This window comes from Oncorhynchus clarkii, chromosome 28 (assembly GCF_045791955.1).
Source record: "Oncorhynchus clarkii lewisi isolate Uvic-CL-2024 chromosome 28, UVic_Ocla_1.0, whole genome shotgun sequence".
NCBI classification, from domain to species: domain Eukaryota; kingdom Metazoa; phylum Chordata; class Actinopteri; order Salmoniformes; family Salmonidae; genus Oncorhynchus; species Oncorhynchus clarkii.
The window spans coordinates 2,125,751-2,145,748 of record NC_092174.1 but is presented as its reverse complement, the minus strand read 5'-3'; the positions used below and the strand labels follow the sequence as shown (position 1 = coordinate 2,145,748).

Below are 19,998 nucleotides of genomic sequence, written 5' to 3'. Positions count from 1 at the left end.
CTCCATTATCAACTATCTCTACTGGTCATGTGCAATGTCTCCTGAAGAAAGCAGGGAAATGATTGTGCCAAAATGGAATGTTGGACTGTACCACATACAGAACCAACACACCAACCTACCGATGCCACTCATGCCTTTGTGTCCTCATGCACCACTGCAAGCAGAGGAACGGACAAAGGACTGGCTGAAACCAAGTAAGTGTCCATATCCTACATGTAGTACATTTGTTTTTGCAGAACAGCCCATTTTAAAATATAATGGTTATTTCTCTTTTTATATGTAGTGGGGTAGGAGAAGATTCTACATGGGGCCTTGATCCTGAAGGACATCTTCCAAATATCCACACTGACGACCAGCCATCAGGGTTAGAGGCATACCACTCTCTGATGCTGCACTTCGTGCCAAAGCACACCGCCTTCTCCTACAATGGAATGCATGCAGAGCTTAAAAATAAGAATTGTTCTAACTGCTGAAATTGTCATTATTGTAGTCAAGTGTATCACAGCCATTTCTATTGGTTGTCTCTCAAATGTCGCCAACCCGTCAAATGTATCCTGTGTTTTTTTTTATCTGGGGGGGGTTAGATCATACCTTGCAGCCTTGCATTACAATGAGAACAGTGGATGGATGCAGGCAGTGAGAAAAGACAACCTGCTCAAGTACTCCCCCTCTGTCCCAAATGCCAAGAAGGGCCAGCGTCACCCGGGTTAGGGTTTGGCCGTCATTGTAAATAAAAATTTGTTCTTAACTGACTTGCCCTGTTACGTAAATGTTAAATACAAAAATAAAGGGTTGACAATTCGGCCAGAGAAGACCAAACCCACCAACAGTAAGAGTTCTTTATATTCTTTCTAGTGAAATGATATAAAAAAATATATATTGTTAGTCTGCCAATATTCTTGAAATGCCTGTTTATTATTTGTCTTTACAGACTACGCTACCAAAATAGTGAAAGCTGTGGTTTATCCCAGGATCCTGGAATCACCTCCACAACTCTCTAGCCAGTTTCAGCGTCCCACGAAGGACCAGTGATGGAGTACACTACCGTTCAAAAGTTTGGGGCCACTTAGAAATCTCCTTGTTTTTGAAAGAAAAGCAAAAAAAACAATGTCCTTTAAAAGAACATAAAATTGATCAGAAATACAGTGTAGACATTAATGTTGTAAATGACTATTGTAGCTGGAAACAGCAGATGTTTTTAAAAATTGAATATCTACATAGGTGCAACCATCCCTCCTCAAATCAAATCAAATTTTATTTGTCACATACACATGGTTAGCAGATGTTAATGCGAGTGTAGCGAAATGCTTGTGCTTCTAGTTCCGACAATGCAGTAATAACCAACAAGTAATCTAACTAACAATTCCAAAACTACTGTCTTAAACACAGTGTAAGGGGATAAAGAATATGTACATAAGGATATATGAATGAGTGATGGTACAGCATAGGCAAGATACAGTAGATGGTATCGAGTATAGTATATACATATGAGATGAGTATGTAAACAAAGTGGCATAGTTAAAGTGGCTAGTGATACATGTATTACATAAGGATGCAGTCGATGATATAGAGTACAGTATATACGTATGCATATGAGATGAATAATGTAGGGTAAGTAACATTATATAAGGTAGCGTTGTTTAAAGTGGCTAGTGATATATTTACATCATTTCCTATCAATTCCCATTATTAAAGTGGCTGGAGTTGAGTCAGTGTCAGTGTGTTGGCAGCAGCCACTCAATGTTAGTGGTGGCTGTTTAACAGTCTGATGGCCTTGAGATAGAAGCTGTTTTTCAGTCTCTCGGTCCCAGCTTTGATGCACCTGTACTAACCTCGCCTTCTGGATGATAGCGGGGTGAACAGGCAGTGGCTCGGGTGGTTGATGTCCTTGATGATCTTTATGGCCTTCCTGTAACATCGGGTGGTGTAGGTGTCCTGGAGGGCAGGTAGTTTTCCCCCGGTGATGTGTTGTGCAGACCTCACTACCCTCTGGAGAGCCTTACGGTTGAGGGAGGAGCAGTTGCCGTACCAGGCGGTGATACAGCCCGACAGGATGCTCTCGATTGTGCATCTGTAGAAGTTTGTGAGTGCTTTTGGTGACAAGCCGAATTTCTTCAGCCTCCTGAGGTTGAAGAGGCGCTGCTGCGCCTTCTTCACGATGCTGTCTGTGTGAGTGGACCAATTCAGTTTGTCTGTGATGTGTATGCCGAGGAACTTAAAACTTGCTACCCTCTCCACTACTGTTCCATCGATGTGGATCGGGGGGTGTTCCCTCTGCTGTTTCCTGAAGTCCACAATCATCTCCTTAGTTTTGTTGACGTTGAGTGTGAGGTTATTTTCCTGACACCACACTCCGAGGGCCCTCACCTCCTCCCTGTAGGCCGTCTCGTCGTTGTTGGTAATCAAGCCTACCACTGTTGTGTCGTCCGCAAACTTGATGATTGAGTTGGAGGCGTGCGTGGCCACGCAGTCGTGGGTGAACAGGGAGTACAGGAGAGGGCTCAGAACGCACCCTTGTGGGGCCCCAGTGTTGAGGATCAGCGGGGAGGAGATGTTGTTGCCTACCCTCACCACCTGGGGGCGGCCCGTCAGGAAGTCCAGTACCCAGTTGCACAGGGCGGGGTCGAGACCCAGGGTCTCGAGCTTGATGACGAGCTTGGAGGGTACTATGGTGTTGAATGCCGAGCTGTAGTCGATGAACAGCATTCTCACATAGGTATTCCTCTTGTCCAGATGGGTTAGGGCAGTGTGCAGTGTGGTTGAGATTGCATCGTCTGTGGACCTATTTGGGCGGTAAGCAAATTGGAGTGGGTCTAGGGTGTCAGGTAGGGTGGAGGTGATATGGTCCTTGACTAGTCTCTCAAAACTACTTCATGATGACGGATGTGAGTGCTACGGGGCGGTAGTCGTTTAGCTCAGTTACCTTAGCTTTCTTGGGAACAGGAACAATGGTGGCCCTCTTGAAGCATGTGGGAACAGCAGACTGGTATAGGGATTGATTGAATATGTCCGTAAACACACCGGCCAGCTGGTCTGCGCATGCTCTGAGGGCGCGGCTGGGGATGCCGTCTGGGCCTGCAGCCTTGCGAGGGTTAACACGTTTAAATGTTTTACTCACCTCGGCTGCAGTGAAGGAGAGACCGCATGTTTTCGTTTCAGGCCGTGTCAGTGGCACTGTATTGTCCTCAAAGCGGGCAAAAAAGTTATTTAGTCTGCCTGGGAGCAAGACATCCTGGTCCGTGACTGGGCTGGATTTCTTCCTGTAGTCCGTGATTGACTGTAGACCCTGCCACATGCCTCTTGTGTCTGAGCCGTTGAATTGAGATTCTACTTTGTCTCTGTACTGACGCTTAGCTTGTTTGATAGCCTTGCGGAGGGAATAGCTGCACAGCCTGTATTCGGTCATGTTACCAGTCACCTTGCCCTGATTAAAAGCAGTGGTTCGCGCTTTCAGTTTCACGCGAATGCTGCCATCAATCCACGGTTTCTGGTTAGGGAATGTTTTAATCGTTGCTATGGGAACGGCATCTTCAACGCACGTTCTAATGAACTCGCACACCGAATCAGCGTATTCGTCAATATTGTTATCTGACGCAATACGAAACATGTCCCAGTCCACGTGATGGAAGCAGTCTTGGAGTGTGGAGTCAGCTTGGTCGGACCAGCGTTGGACAGACCTCAGCGTGGGAGCCTCTTGTTTTAGTTTCTGTCTGTAGGCAGGGATCAACAAAATGGAGTCGTGGTCAGCTTTTCCGAAAGGGGGGCGGGGCAGGGCCTTATATGCGTCGCGGAAGTTAGAGTAACAATGATCCAAGGTCTTTCCACCCCTGGTTGCGCAATCGATATGCTGATAAAATTTAGGGAGTCTTGTTTTCAGATTAGCCTTGTTAAAATCCCCAGCTACAATGAATGCAGCCTCCGGATAAATCGTTTCCAGTTTGCAGAGAGTTAAATAAAGTTCGTTCAGAGCCGTCTGCTTGGGGGGGGGGATATATACGGCTGTGATTATAATCGAAGAGAATTCTCTTGGTAGATAATGCGTTCTACATTTGATTGTGAGGAATTCTAAATCAGGTGAACAGAAGGATTTGAGTTCCTGTATGTTTCTTTCATCACACCATGTCACGTTAGCCATAAGGCATACGCCCCCGCCCCTCTTCTTACCAGAAAGATGTTTGTTTCTGTCTGCGCGATGCGTGGAGAAACCCGTTGGCTGCACCGCCTCGGATAGCGTCTCTCCATTGAGCCACGTTTCCGTGAAGCAAAGAACGTTACAGTCTCTGATGTCCCTCTGGAATGCTACCCTTGCTCGGATTTCATCAACCTTGTTGTCAAGAGACTGGACATTGGCAAGAACTATGCTAGGGAGTGGTGCACGGTGTGCCCGTCTCCGGAGTCGTTTCCCTCTTTTTCGTAGTCGTTTTTTTGGGTCGCTGCATGGAATCCACTCCGTTGTCCTGTTTGTAAGGCAGAACACAGGATCCGCGTCGCGAAAAACATATTCTTGGTCATACTGATGGTGAGTTGACGCTGATCTTATATTCAGTAGTTCTTCTCGACTGTATGTAATGAAACCTAAGATGACCTGGGGTACTAATGTAAGAAATAACACGTAAAAAAAACAAAAAACTGCATAGTTTCCTAGGAACGCGAGGCGGCCATCTCTGTCGGCGCCGGAAGTAACGCTGTGTTCCAATGGCACGTTGTGTTAGCCTTTCACAATGATAAACTTGGATTAGCTAACTGATCATTAGAAAACCCTTTTGAAATGATGTTAGCACAGCTGAAAACTGTTGTTCTGATTAAAGAAGCAATACAACTGGCCTTTAGACTAGTTGAGTATCTGGAGCATCAGCATTTGTCGGTTCGATTACAGGTTCAAAATGGCCAGAAACAAATAACTTTCTTCTGAAACTCGTCAGTCTATTCTTGTTCTTAGAAATGAAGGCTATTCCATGTGAGAAATTGCCAAGAAACTGAAGATGTTGTACAACGCTGTGTACTACTCCCTTCACAGAACAGCGCATAATGGCTCTAAGTCCTCAATAGGCAGCTTCATTAAATAGTACCCGCAAAACACCAGTCTCAACGTCAACAGTGAAGAGTTGACTCCGGGATGCTGGCCTTCAAGACAGAGTTGCAAAGAAAAAGCCGTATCTCAGGCTGGCCAATAAAAATAAAATATTAAGATGAGCAAAATAACACAGACACTGGACAGAGGAACTCTGCCTAGAAGGCCAGCCTCCCGGAGTCGCCTCTTCACTGTTGACATTGATACTGGTGTTTTGTGATCGACATTTTTTCATGGGGCAGAGAGAAAATTTAGCATTCTTAAAGCTAATATCATGCAATTCTACACATTTTGCAATGTCTGGTGTGTGATACCAGGGGGGGGGGGGGGGGCAATTTTGTGGGGTTGGGACCTGCAGCATGTATTGACTCTGTTCTTAGTCCGGATCCGGCCCGTGGTCCACCTGTTCAGTATGGGACAAATAGGCCATACAATTGGTACAGTTCATTGAGCATTAGTCTTCCGAGCTTTGTGAGTAGCCATCTTGATAGGGGCCAGGAAGTGACCAGGACGTGTTGACGTCACTGGTCGGCCATATTAGGTGAGGCCCATAGAAAGTATTGGGAGCGATTTTATGGCATGAATAGCTAAGACACTTAACCTACACCAAAGGGCCATGTTTTTCTCTGTATAACATGACAATCCTCTATGATTATCAGTGTAATTGTAGCGTGACACTGAGTGTAAAGGAGACTGAAGCCCCAGCAGCAGTGTAGTATACAGTAGAACCTCAAAGATGTAAACCTAAGTTACAGACTGACCAATCGACCGAATAGATGCAGTTGAACTGGGTCTTTAGATAACACGGAATTTCAAACAACCTCCATTCCTGACGTGTTCATATCTCTGAGATTCCAGTATTTATGTGCCTGTGTCTTTATCCTCATGTCCACCCTATACGTCTACGGATTCAGCTGTCTCTGATGTGAATTTGCTATTTTATTTATTCCCTTCACACCCCTTTCATCTCTCTCTCTTCTCTCCTCTCTTTGTCCTCTCCTCACCTCTCTCATCCCTTTAATTTCTCATTTTTACACTTATGTCTCACTGAGGAAAACAAAAACAAAGCAGAAAAGCAAACCCAGTCTATGCAGTCTGTTTGATGGCCAAACACTAGCAAACTCTCCCTCGCTCCCTTTTCCTCCGGATGCCCACTCTCTCTCTCTCTCTCGCTCCCCCCCAAACTAGCATACTATTTAGAATGAAGCAACGTATTGGGGCGACGTATTCGAAGTGGTACAATAGTACGTACACTGGAATGTAGCTCATAGGGCTCTGTTCAGGAGGGTGAAACATTACACATATAAGCATGACATAACATAGAACATTAGGAAAGTATCCCAAGCCCTGCAATAGACCCCCTGTCCAGGGGATGTACTTGGACAGCAAGCTGCCTCACACTACAGAAACAGAAGATTGGGCAGGAACCTATGAGCCATTTTGACTCAAATAAGGCCATAATAAAAGTTGTAGTGCCTGAAATATATGAATGCATTTTTCATGTAATGTATCGTGTTAATCTATTCTCAACAACTTAGTTTGTTGTCCCATTTGTTATGTGCAGTACTATAATGTCATTGAAATGTGTTTCCTTTGTGTTCTTCCCTCTCCAGTCATCTGGACAACCACCGGCTGTGGGAGCCCAACGAGTTTGCTGTTTCCTGTTTCCGGATCATCATGTACTCCATACAGGTGGGTTCTCCAGTCATAGCATTTTAGTGTATTGTGAAACACTTAACCTATTGGGAGACACTTAAATGGTATCTTAATTGGTTAGTTAAATTTGTTGACGTTTTACCTCATTGTCTACTTAGTGTGGTGTCGAATTTGGATTGTGGCTCTCTTGCTTTACTTTACAGTTGTTAGTTAAAACTCCCTTCATTGTCCCCCTCAATGGAATCAGAATCTGTCTCTGTCTGTTCGTACGTTAGTCTCACGTGATCTTAGACACCACTCCCCAGTGGGATCGGTGAGAGCACTCAAGCAAATTGGAGGTGTGTCTGTATTCAGGTAGTTCTGCATGAGAGCGAACTTCCTGAAGGAGAAGGGAAGTGTTGGGTTTGGTTCACTCTTCTGCATGTTATCGCTTTTTGAATTGTGAGAACAAGCTATTCCCACAAACTCTGACTAGATTACACACACACACATGGATATGTTAGCCTACTGCAGTATTAAAGCTTCAATAACTACATTTCACAACAGCAACACTCATATTAACCCCATATTCAACACACCAACTTAACTCAATCTTCCTAGTGCACATACAGTATATCATATACCCACACCTCTTGGTTCATATACATCCCTCACTCACTTATTCACTTACAGACAGAGACACTATCCTCGTCTAACCCAAGGGACACCCCTAGATCTCTCACTCCCCCCTCAGATGTGTCTGGCTCTCCTCTTCCTTTTCCGTTGTTCTTTTAATTGGCCCGCCGGCCCGGAGTCCCCAGGTGGCCCTAGGTGGCTTTGCCAGATAAGAGACGATCGATGAGGCTCGGGGCGAGGTGTGTCGTGTTTTTAAGAGCTTTGTTTGAGCAGTGCTCAGGGTCAGCCCTAATCCTAGTCTGGGTTTTAGTGTCTTGGCTAGATGAGACTGTGTCTGGTCTGTCTGAGAGAGAAATTGTTTATCTATCGGCAAGATAAACTCTGTACATCTGTCATAATATAATACCATATATATATGCCTTTTATCCAAGGTCAGTAAGTCATGTCTGCATATATTTTACGTGAGGGTGGTCCCGGAAATCGAACCCACAATTCTGGCGTTTCAAGCGCCATGCTCTACCCAGCTGAGCTACAGAGGATCTGTCTATTTGCCTGTCCGCCTGTCTTTGTTTTTGTCTGTGTTGGTCTGTCTTTGTGAATCTGTTCACTCAATAGCAGAGAACATCCCAACACCTTTGTCTCTGAGTGAAACAGTATGTCTGTTCGTCCATCCACCTGTCCGTTTTCGGATGTAGTGGGGACATTGATTGTTGCTGATTGTTTTAGTGTTTAGAAACAAGGAAATAAAAAAGGACAAATTAAGTACACATGTTCATAAAGGTAAATGTACGTTGTGTTGAACTCGACAGATTAGACCGACTGTTTCCCCAAACCTCCCAAATCCCACCCCTGCCATTGTGCCCTTGAGCAAGACATTAACCTCTAAATTTGCTCCAGGGGTGCTGCAGTAGCTAACACTAGTTTCCAAACTGTGTGTGTGTGTGTGCATCGACCTTAAAGTATTTTTATCTTCACTTCCCTCCCCCTTTCATTCTCTCCCACTGTCTTTCCCAGGCCCAACACTCTCACCACGTCATCCAGCAGGTCCTGGGCCACCTGGACACACACAACAAGAACACCCCTCGCATGAGGGCCGGCATCGTGCAGGTCCTTCTCGAGACGGTCGCCATAGCAGCCAAAGGCTCCGTCGGTGAGTTGGCTTGGGAAGTGCCTCTAGTGACTCAACAGGCTGCGTCCCAAATGGCACCCTATTCCATTTGCAGTGCATTATTTTTGACAGGGCCCATAGATTCCTGGTCAACATTTGTGCACTATATAGGGAACAGGGTGTCAATTGGAACACACACATGATGTGGTCTGTCAGATGAGTCACAGCTATATAAGCTCTATGGATGGAAAGGTAAATTGGTTTAGAGATGGATAGGGTATAACTGATTATAAACACCTGAGGATCTGTTGACATGACAGATTGATGGCTCAGGGTGAAATTTTCATCTAGATCAGCCTTTCTCAAACCCAGTTCTGCGGAGGAATGCCTTCAGGTCCGCGGCATATTCCTCATGACAAAGTCCTACTGATTGCGCATGATTTGTCTCAGTCCACTGAATACGCCTCTTATTTCATAGAACCCCGGTTATGTGAGTAACCTTCGATCTCCGCTTACCGGTCGTGACAAACCGAGCAGTTTCTGACTCCTTCCTACAGATTTGGCTCTAACTTTATTATGACCCCATTCCTGAAAGCTACAACTCCCATGAACATGTCTTCTGTTCCCCTCCAAGCCGTTCAAGGCACGTTAGAAGGGACTTTGAGAATATCATTTGAATGCAATGCAGGATCTTTTCTACACACACACACACAATTAGTACCTGTTGAACTTTACCTGAACTTCCCGATACCTTTCTAATGCATTTCAGCTACGACAAAACAGGCTCCTTCAAATTGAAATTTGGCCTACCAGATTTGAAGTATCTTTGTCTGTTATTTATATGTATTGAAATAATGACAGCAAGGGCAAATTCTAAAGTTTCATTATGATATATATTTTTTTACATATTTGTTTCTGATTAAGATCACTGTATTGGTCAATTGCACACAATGTCCAACTGAAATTAGACTACCGCTTTTAACCCAAAAGACATGTACAGGTTTTAGAGAGGTTTGGGGGTTTGCCACACTGGGTGCCCGGCGAGCTGTTGTTGTGGGGGTTAAGTGCTCAAGGGCACAAAAGCAGGCAATGGCATCTAGAATTTGATACCAGCAACCTTCCAGTTGCCAGCTGACTTCCCGACAAATGTTTTCCCGTCAGACCCTGGGATTTGAACTGGCAACCCTCCCGTTGCTGGCTCGCCTCTCTAATGTCTCGGCTGCCTGCCACCCCCAGCTGATCCTAGAATAAAATAACTTGATGGTCCATATTGTTACGATCTTAAACAATTCTATGTGTTAGGAGATATCATAAGGAAAACACCTACAAAAATGGGTGTTTTTAATACAAAAGCAATTGTCAATCATTTTTGGCCAAGAGCCCTCAGAAGAAGAATGGATACCCATTCATTTAAGGTGCTCCAAAGCTATTTACTTTCATTCTTTATATAATTTATCTTTGTTTCATAGTTTATTTTAGTTCACTTTATTCAAATTATTTTTCAATGCAGCTAGCCATTCCTTTTGGCTCCTTTCTCAACCATACCATTTTTGAATTCCTTATCAGTCCACTGGGATTTAACTGTTTTTAGTAATTTTCTTAATCAGTGCTTGCTTATTAGTAACGGGAATGCCTTGGCACAAAAACATTTGAGAAACGCTAATCTAGATGTAGGCAATGGATGGGTCTATGGGTAGATGGATGCATAGGAAATTATTTGACAATGATTATTTTGTTGCTGGTGACAACTGCTTGGTTACGCTGTCAACTCGCAACTTTTCTGTTTTTGACAGTATGTATCTTTATTGTCAGTATGATAGCTACAAGCTAGCCATTTAACTTTTTGGGGTAATGCTACTGTAATGATGGGAGACAAAATACTGTCAATAAATCCTTGATTTAATAGTAGATGTTCAGTTTGGAGAGGAAGACTAGAAGGAGGAAGATACTTTGATCGCATGTTTATTTAAACCCAATGATTTGGCCCTCTTTTTCCCTCCCAATAAACCGCTCTCTCGACAGGACTGACCCGTTCCAACAAACATGCATATGACAGTGCATACACTGTTAACCCAAACTCCCAAACCTCATCCCCACCAAATCTCTGGTTAGGTATGTTCAGGCTGCAGGGGGCTCCATAGCTGGAGGTAGAAGGGGGCCCCTAACCACAGATCTATGATCATCCTAACCTTGACCATCATTTTGACCATCATTTTTATTTTTATCTGGCCCTGGCCCTGGACCAGTGGTTATGGGCACCATAACCATATCCTAACCAAACTTCAACCCATCCAAGCTATATTTTGGACAAACACTTTTTAAATTCCATAGATACAGTATAACATACGGTGTGTGCTCTGGTTTGGTTTGGTCTTAAAGCCACACTTTGTACCTTTCAAGTTTGGTCACTGCTGTTCTTTGTAAATGGGGTGGATCTTGGTAGATCTAACTGCGCGCGCCTCTTAGTTATTTGAACTATGTGGCAACCTCACCTACCTCCCACATCATCTGTTTACTGGTGCAGAATATTTGACTGGAATTGAATGTGACCCATTTTGTCTTTACCTGCATTGGTGGAAGTTTGGATTTGGTGTCTCTTGTTGTGGTACTGTGTAAATGGTGTAAATTACTATGCCAACTCCCTCCACCCCTGTGCATCAATTATATGGTATTTTGTAGTTTTTCCTGTTGTGATTCTTTTTGTGATATATTGTGGGGTACAGTGACATTAGTAGTGTCAAAAATGTAATGTATTAACTGCTTGTAGTCCTTTCTATACAATTTTGTTTTTATAATATGAGAAAATAATTTTGCTTAATCCACTAAAACAAACTGAGCATGGTTTACTTGTATCATTACCCAGTCCTGCGCACAAGCAATGCCAAGGTTGTGGGTTTAGTTCCTGCAGGGATCACATAGACTGACTATACCAAACAGTAGGAACATCTTCCAAATATTAAGTTGCATCCCCCTACCCCGCCCTGTTGCCCTCAGAACAGGGATGCTGGCCCATGTTGACTACAATGCTTCCCACAGTTGTGTCAAGTTGGCTGGATGTCCTTCGGTTAGTAGACCATTCTTGATACACATGGAAAACTGTTGAATGTGAAAAACCCAGAAGCATGGCATTTCTTGACACAAATCGGTGCACCTGGAACCTACTACCATACCCTGTTCAAAGTCACTTCAATAGTTTGTCTTACCCATTCCCCCTCTGAATGGCACACATACACAATCTATGTCTCAATTGTCTCAAAGCTTAAAAATCCTACTATAACCGGGCTCCTCCTCTTCATCTAGACTGATTTGAAGTGGATTTTAACAGGTGACCTCAATAAGGGATCATAGCTTTCACCTGGTCGGTCAGCCATGGAAAGAGCAGGTGTTCTTAATGTTTTGTATACTAAGTGTATGTGTGCACTCACTGTACTGTAAGTCACTTTGTAAAAAAGTGTGCTAAATGGCATATAATAATATAGACATATCCCCATTTAAAATGAGTTTACCATCTAAAGAGACACGAGGGAGTCTTTTTGCTTTTGAGACCAAATTAGAGGTATAACACCCATACCCTAATGAATCAGGGGAGGCGTACCAGTCCAAGGATGCAACTAGTTGCTTGCTCTGACTTAGGGTCATAACTCAGCCAAGTAGGTTTGGTTTTCTATGGAAAATGCTAAATCCGACATGCCCAAATTCTGTCAGTAAGACTTAGTTGCTGTTGCCAAGGGTTAATCTGACTTGAATGAAAAAGACAGCCAGCACTTGCAAATAAAGTGTATATTTGAGTTATTGACGTAAGCAATCAGTCTGACGGCTGAGTATGATACTTTTTTTTTTAAATACTTAATTTGCAAGTGCTGGTCATTTTTCAGTCAAGTTGTCTGTCTATGGATCATTAGGATTAGGACCATTGTGCTTCTTGACTCAAAAAATATCTGTCTAAAATCAAATACTTTGTCAGATATTTCCAGAGCCCAAAAATGGTGAAATGTCTAGACTGGTCCACGTCCCACATCATCTTGTGATATGCCTCAACCCTAAATAAATGGGAAATAGCACAGTCTAATTTCCTATTTCATGGGGTCTTTTTATACACTGGTGATGTTTGTAATGTATGTACAGTATAGGATATGTTAGCCTGGTGGAACCAGCTTGATACTGCGTTCAGCATTCTAATTTACTTGGTAAATGGTGAACGTAGCCATCAGGCTGGTGACAGTACCAGTCAAAGGGTTGAACACATCTACTCATTCAAGGATTTTTCTTTATTTACACTATTTTCTACATTGTAGAATAATAGTGAAGGCATCAACACTATGAAATAACACATATGGAAACATGTATTAACCAAATAAAGTGTTAAACAAATCAAAATGTATTTTATATTTGAGATTGTTAAAAGTAGCCACCCTTTGCTTTGATGACAGCTTTGCACACTCTTGGCATTCTCTCAACCAGCTTCACCTTGGAAGGTTTTTCCAACAGTCTAGATGGAGTTCCCACAAGTACAGAGCACTTGTGGGCTGCTTTTCCTTCACTCTGCAGTCCAACTCATCCCAAACCATCTCAATTGGGTTGAGGTCGGGTGATTGTGGAGGCCAGGTCATCTGATGCAACACTCCATCACTCTCCTTCTTGGTCAAATAGCCCTTACACAGCCTGGAGGTGTGTTTTGGGGTCCTAGTCCTGTTGAAAAGTATAGTCCCACTAAGCGCAAATCAGATGGGATGGCATATCGCAGCAGAATTCTGTCGTAGCCATGCTGGTTAAGTGTGCCTTGAATTCTAAATAAATCACCAACAGTGTCACCAGCAAAGCACCCCCACACCATCACACCACCACCTCCATGCTTCACGGTGGGAACCACACATGCGGAGATCATCCGTTCATCTACTCTGTGTGTCAAAGACACGGCGGTTGGAACCAACAGTCTCCAATATGTGGTTTCTTAGCAACAATTCGACCATGAAGGCCTGATTTCACACAGTCTCCTCTGAACAGTTGATGTTGAGATGTGTCTGTTACTTGAACTCTGTGAAGCATTCTTTTGGGATGCAATCTGAGGTGCAGTTAACTCTAATGAACGTATCCTCTGCTGTAGAAGTAACTCTGGGTCTCTCTCGGTCCTCATGAGAGCCAGTTACATCATGTCTCTTGATTGTTTTTGCGATTGCACTTGAAGAAACTTTCAACGTTTTAGAAATTTTCCGGATTGACTGACCTTCATGTCTTAAAGTAATGATGGACTGTCCTTTCTCTTTGCTTATTTGAGCTGTTCTTGCCATAATATGGACTTGGTAACAGACCATCTTCTCTATACCCCTACCTTGTCACAACACAAATTATTGTCTCAAATGCATTAAGTAGGAAAGAAATTCCACCAATTAACTTTTAACAAGGCACACCTGTTTATTGAAATCCATTCCAGGTGACTACCTCATGAAGCTGGTTGAGAGAATGCTAAGAGTGTGCAAAGCTGTCAAGGCAAAGGGTGGCTACTTTGAAAAATATGAAATATATTTTGATTTGTTTAACATCTTTTTGGTTACTACTTGATTCTATGTGTGCCATTTCAAAGTTTTGATGTCTTCACTATTATTCTACGACGTAGAAAATAGTCAAAATAAAGAAAAACCCTTGAATGAGTAGGTGTGTCCAAACTTTTGACTGGTACTGTATATATATATTACTGTACTATGGTGGAGTATATACCCTGGTGATGTTTTATTGTATTGTGCTAGAACATGGAGTGTAGTATTCCTTGGTGATTGTATAGTTTTAAAAGCTTTTATATGTGATAATAGAATCCAATAGTCTTTGGTGACCAGATGGTGTGTTGATCGTAGTCCCTAACTGTGTGTGTGTGCCTCTGTGTGTGCTTGCTTGTGTGTCTGCGTGTTTGTGTGTCTGCGAGTCTTTGTGTGTGTGCTTGCCTGTGTGTGTCTGTGTGCTTGTGTGTGTATGTGTATCATCAGGCCCTACGGTACTGGAGGTGTTCAACACACTGCTCAAGCACCTGCGGATGAGTGTGGACTTTGAGCTGGGTGAGAACTCCAGACGGAACTCTGGCGCCAGTGTGTCCTCGTCCGGACGGGTCAAGGAGAGCGAGGAGCGCATTGTCCAGAACGCCATCATCCAGACAATCGGTTAGTTGCCCTAACATGCCTGTTGCATTTGTTTTTTTGGTTCCCCATTAGCTGTTAGTCATGACAGCTACTCTTCCTAGGGTCCACACAAAACATTCATATGCCCATTAAATTTTTTTATTTAACTTTTATTTCACATTTATTTTTGTATTTATTTTATATAACTAGGCAAGTCAGTTAAGAACACATTTTTATTTAAAATGACGGCCAAACCCTAATGACGCTGGGCCAATTGTGCGCTGCCCTATAAGACTCCCAATCAGGGCCGGTTGTGATAAAGCCTGGAATCAAACCAGGGTCTGTAGTGACACCTCTTGCACTGAGATGCCACTCAGGAGCAGCGGTATAAGGTCTTTCATGGCATGCCAAATTTCATGTATCTGATTTAACACGTTTCCTGTTGCGTCATGCTGGTGGCAGAGTCAGGATTTTGCTGAAGCAGTATGAGCCCATGGCCCCATTCTGACTGGTGTTAATGGTACAGGCTGGTGGCTGTGGTGTAATGATGTGACATTTTTTCACTTGAGAAATACTGCACCAAACAAATTAGAATTTGCGTGACTAACATCTCCTCTGCAAAAACATCTAAATGAATGACAGAGTTATCTTAGATTATTTCTGACTATTCCGGATAAGATGTCTCAAGATGGACAAACAGTACTATTGCCATTTTTCAAGCAAAGGTCTTTTAAGGGTGTATGCGAGCACACTCGTTCGGTTTGGCAAGGCGAACCGAAGCATGCTGGTGCCTTCATTCTCAAAGAGCTTTCCACAACTGGATTGTGCAAAATTTGCCCATTTATTATTTAAATTATTCAAGCTCTGTCAAATTGTTTGTTGATCTTTGCTAGACAACTATCTTCAGGTCATAGATTTTCAAGTAGATTTAAGTCAAAACTGTAACTCGGCCACTCAGGAACATTCACTGCTTTCTTGGTAAGCAACTCCAGTGTAGATTTGGCCTTGTGTTTTAGGTTATTGTCCTGCTGAAAGGTGAACTAATCTCCCAGTGTCTGGTGGAAAGCAGACTAAACCAGGTTTTCCTCTAGGATTTTGCCTGTGCTTAGCTCTATTCTGACTTTTTTTATCCTGAAAAACTCCCCAGTCCTTAATGATTAACATAACATGATGCAGCAACCACCATGCTTGACAATATGGAGAGTGGTACTCAGTAATGTATTGGATTGGATTTGCCCCAAACATAACATTTTGTATTCAGGACAAAAAGTGAATTGCTTTGCCACATTTCTGGCAGTATTACTTTAGTGCCTTGCTGCAATCAAGGATGCTTTGGAATATTTTCATTCTGTAAAGGCTTTTTTTCACTCTGTCAATTAGGTTAGTATTGTGGAGTAACTACAATGGTGTTTATCCATCTTCAGTTATTTCCCATCACAGCCATTGAACTTTGTAACTGTTTTAAAGTCACCATTGGCCTCACGTTGAAATCCCTGAGTGCTTTCCTTCCTCTCCGGCTATTGAGTTAGGAAAGACGCCTGTATCTTTATAGTGACTGGGTGTATTCAACATGTAATTTGACTTCAGCATAATCAAAGAGATTCAATGTCTGATTTTTTTAGTAGGCGCTCTTTGCATTGGAAAACCTCTTTTTTTGTGGCTGAATCTGTGTTTGAAATTCACTGCTCAACTGAGGGACCTTACAGATAATTTTGTGTGTCGGGTACAGAGATGAGGTAGTCATTAAAAATAACATGTTAAACAGAGTTAATGCAACTTATTATATGACTTGTTAAGCACATTTTTACTCCTGAACTAATTTAGGCTGGGTGGCAGGGTAGCCTAGTGGTTAGAGTGTTGGACTAGTAACCGAAAGGTTGCAAGTTCAAATCCCAGAGCTGACAGGGTACAAATCTGTCGTTCTGCCCCAAAGAATTTGTTCTTAACTGACTTGCCTAGTTAAATAAAAGGCACCGTATGTGTTGGAACACTGTAACAGCTTCTTCTTACAACGACAAAATAAAAATACCCCAACCACCAAGACACACGGTCAGCAACACATGATGAAAACATCAGTAGCTTAAACATCACTATAAGCACCAAGTGTGCTTTATAAATAGTGAAAATTGGCGCAAAAGCAATTATGGCATTATAATGAATTTATGACAGTTTATGACAGCAGTCAAAAATGGTCAATTATTGTCAGCTTGTGCTTACATGTTTTTTTTCCGCTTAGGTCTCGGAGGTGTAGGTTCAGGCTGATGCTCAGAATCAGAAGAATAATCATCAGAGATGTCATGATTTATTTATTCCGTCGGAGTCGTTTTCATTCAGATTTTGTAGCAACGCTAAAGCAGCATGTGCGTTCATTCGTCTTGGTCTTCTTGCCATTGTAAATAATGCACTCTCTCACTGTGTACTCCAAGTAGGCCTGAGTAGACTGATAAGACTCCTTGGATTCGGTGGACTGATATAGGGTACATACCGTTTTGAGATTAGAATTAGAATAGACAATACAATAGAATGGCCCGCCTTGTTCTCGGGTGATTATCAACTGGGCATGGCACCTTCAACTATTGGGAGAAGGAGGGGTAACGGGGAAAATCATTAAAAAAAGGACATGCCCTCCTAAAACTGGATATAACTTCAGTTCTGTTTGTGATATTAAGATTCTAACAACGACAGTGTGTGCTATAAACGTATTTAGGAAAAGTCAAGGACAGCGGGGGGAATGACTATGGCAGAGTAATACATTTTTTTTTATTCATGAGCAGTCCAAATTACTGATTTATGCACTTCTAGTGTTAAAGCCACAGTCTGCAATATTTCCAGTTTTTCTATGTTCAATTGGTAATATCTATATTATAATATGCTAAGCCTTGTAAACTGAGGGAGGATCGCCACCTAAAAAATTGCACAGCTTTTCTTCATTTTAGGCTCAAAAGAAGCTCGTTGTCCTTTTACAGTATATCTGTCTTTATCCCGCTCTGTTTTGTATTATACAGGGCTGTCAAACTGTATATATTTTTTTAATCAAGTTAATCGCTGGATTTGCTGTGATAAATTGTGATTAAATCGCACATTCAGATGTAATTAAACTAATTTAAAGGGCAATTCCATGATTTTTTTCAACCTCATTATCATAATCTCCCGCACAATACCAGTGTTTACATTTTGTAGAAAAAAATATAGTTAAGTTCTACCAAAGACATTAATAAAGAGTGATTATCAAACATTATGAGATTCACAGTGACGTGGGAAGCATTAAAATACCCTGCCTCTGGCTAGAAACTCGTTGCAGGTTTTGAAAGTTAATCCTACCCTGTAATGCCACAGAGAATTCATTTTTAACCACAGATTATTAAAACGCACCATTTTCACTTATGTAGGCCCTGGTATGGTGCTGGAGATAATGAATATGAGGTTGAAAAGTGGAAGAATTACCCTTTTTTAAGTTTGTTTTTTTTCATACAAAAAACATTACAAGAATATTGGCGTCCTGATTTTGTCCAAAGTAATGGTTAGCAAAACAAGACATTTGATCAAACACTCTTTAGCTGTATATATATATGATGTATTTTAGATATTTTCAGTGCATTTTAACCTCTTGAGTGTAGGGGGCAGTATTTTGATGTTTGGATGAAAAACGTACCCAAATGAAACTGCCTATTTCTCAGGCCCAGAATCTAGAATATGCATATAATAGTCAGATTAGGATAGAAAACACTCTAAAGTTTCCAAAACTGTGAGAATATTGTCTGTGACTGTAACAGAACTGATATTGCAGGCGAAAACTTGAGGAAAATCCAACCCGGAATTGCTGTTTTTCCTGAAACCTCTCTATTCCATTGCATGCCTTCCCTCCATTTAAAGGGATATCAACCAGATTCCTTTTCCTATGGCTTCTCACAGTCTTTAGACGTAGTTTCAGGCTTTTATTCTGAAGAATGAGCGAGAAAGATCACATCGCATCATTGGATGGCTGGTTGCCAGCAGAGTTTTGCATGCATGAGCAGACATTTTCTCTCTCACTCCTATTGAAAACTCTACGGTCCGGTTGAAATAATATCCATTATTTATTGTAAAAACAACCTGGAGGATTGATTATAAAAAAAAACGTTTGACATCTTTCTACGACCTTTACGGATACTATTTGGAATTTTCGTCTACCCCATTGTGACCGCTCGAGCCTGTGGATTTCTGAACATAACGCGCCAACCAAATTAAAGTTTTTGGATTTAAAAATAATCTTTATGAAACAACTGGAACATTTATTGTGTAAGTGGGAGTCTCGTGAGTGCAATCTAGAAGAAAAAGAAACGCACACCTATTTAGGCGAGGTGCTGGCTAGCGGAGTAGAAAACTTGAAAATAAAAGAGCACACTCTAGGAGCTCAGATGCAAAAATGTTATTACCAACGTTTCGATAGCCAAGCTGTCTTCATCAGGGTATAATCACAAACACTGCGGGATGACTCGTTTATGCAGTGTCAAAAGACACAGGTGTCTGTAATCATGGCCAAGAGTGGCCTAATATCATTGGTTAATTCTCAAATATTAAAATGGCATACAAAGAACAGCATACAAACAACAAATGGATAGCATACGATCATAAATTCCTTTTAGACTACACAAGCTTACAAACAATTACAATGGCAAAGTCACAATCACAAGAATGGCTTCAGATCAAAGTCTACGTTGAGAACGAAGGGAACAAGGGTCTTTAAGTTAAAGATCCAGGCAGCCTCTCGTTCTAATAATATATTATCAAGGTCACCCCCTCTCCTAGGGAGGGTGACATGTTCGATGCCAATATAACGCAGAGACAAAAATCGAGTGGCCTGCCTCCAAGAAGTGGGCCGCAACTGGGTAAATAAAGTTTTTACACTTAATGGTGCTACGATGCTCTGAGATACGTGCTTTTAATTCGCGCTTTGTTTTACTCACATAATTTTTACCACAAGGACAAGTTATAAGATAAATAACTGCCTTTGTGGATCATGTAATAACACCTTTGATTGGGATCTATTTCCCTGTTTGTGGGTGTTTGAAGGATCTACATTTATAAGTGCCATTGCATTGAGTACAGCCATTACATTTGTAATTTCCATCCAGTAGGGGCGCAAATAGACATTGTTCAGGAATATCTTGGGGTGGTAAATCAGTGTACCAATTGGTCTCTGAAATTTCTGCCCCGCGAGAATACGACCAAGGGAAGGTCCGAAAACACATTACCGAGACTATCATTGGATTTTAGAATGTGCCAATGTTTGAACAATTCCCTTCATTTGTTCAGAACGCTTTGAATAGCGGGTAGTTAGAACACAAGAATGCCTCTTTTTGCGGGACTGACCTTGACAAAGGTCATGTCTCGTTTTGTTTTGAATTTTCTCAATGGCGATATTAATCTGATCATTTTTTAACATTCTTTGCGTCTCAGCC

At 42.1% G+C, this 19,998-nt stretch overlaps 1 protein-coding gene across 2 annotated transcripts in view; it reads left to right on the top strand.

Moving 5' to 3' along the window:
• LOC139387615 (EFR3 homolog A (S. cerevisiae)) overlaps positions 1 to 19,998 on the top strand; it is a 265,181-nt gene that overhangs the window by 165,468 nt on the left and 79,715 nt on the right. For both annotated transcript variants that reach the window (XM_071133989.1, XM_071133988.1), the window contains exons 9-11: positions 6,685 to 6,763; positions 8,357 to 8,492; positions 14,429 to 14,599. In XM_071133989.1, coding sequence (XP_070990090.1) covers positions 6,685 to 6,763; positions 8,357 to 8,492; positions 14,429 to 14,599 — 386 coding nt within the window. The remainder of the gene's footprint in view (positions 1 to 6,684; positions 6,764 to 8,356; positions 8,493 to 14,428; positions 14,600 to 19,998) is intronic.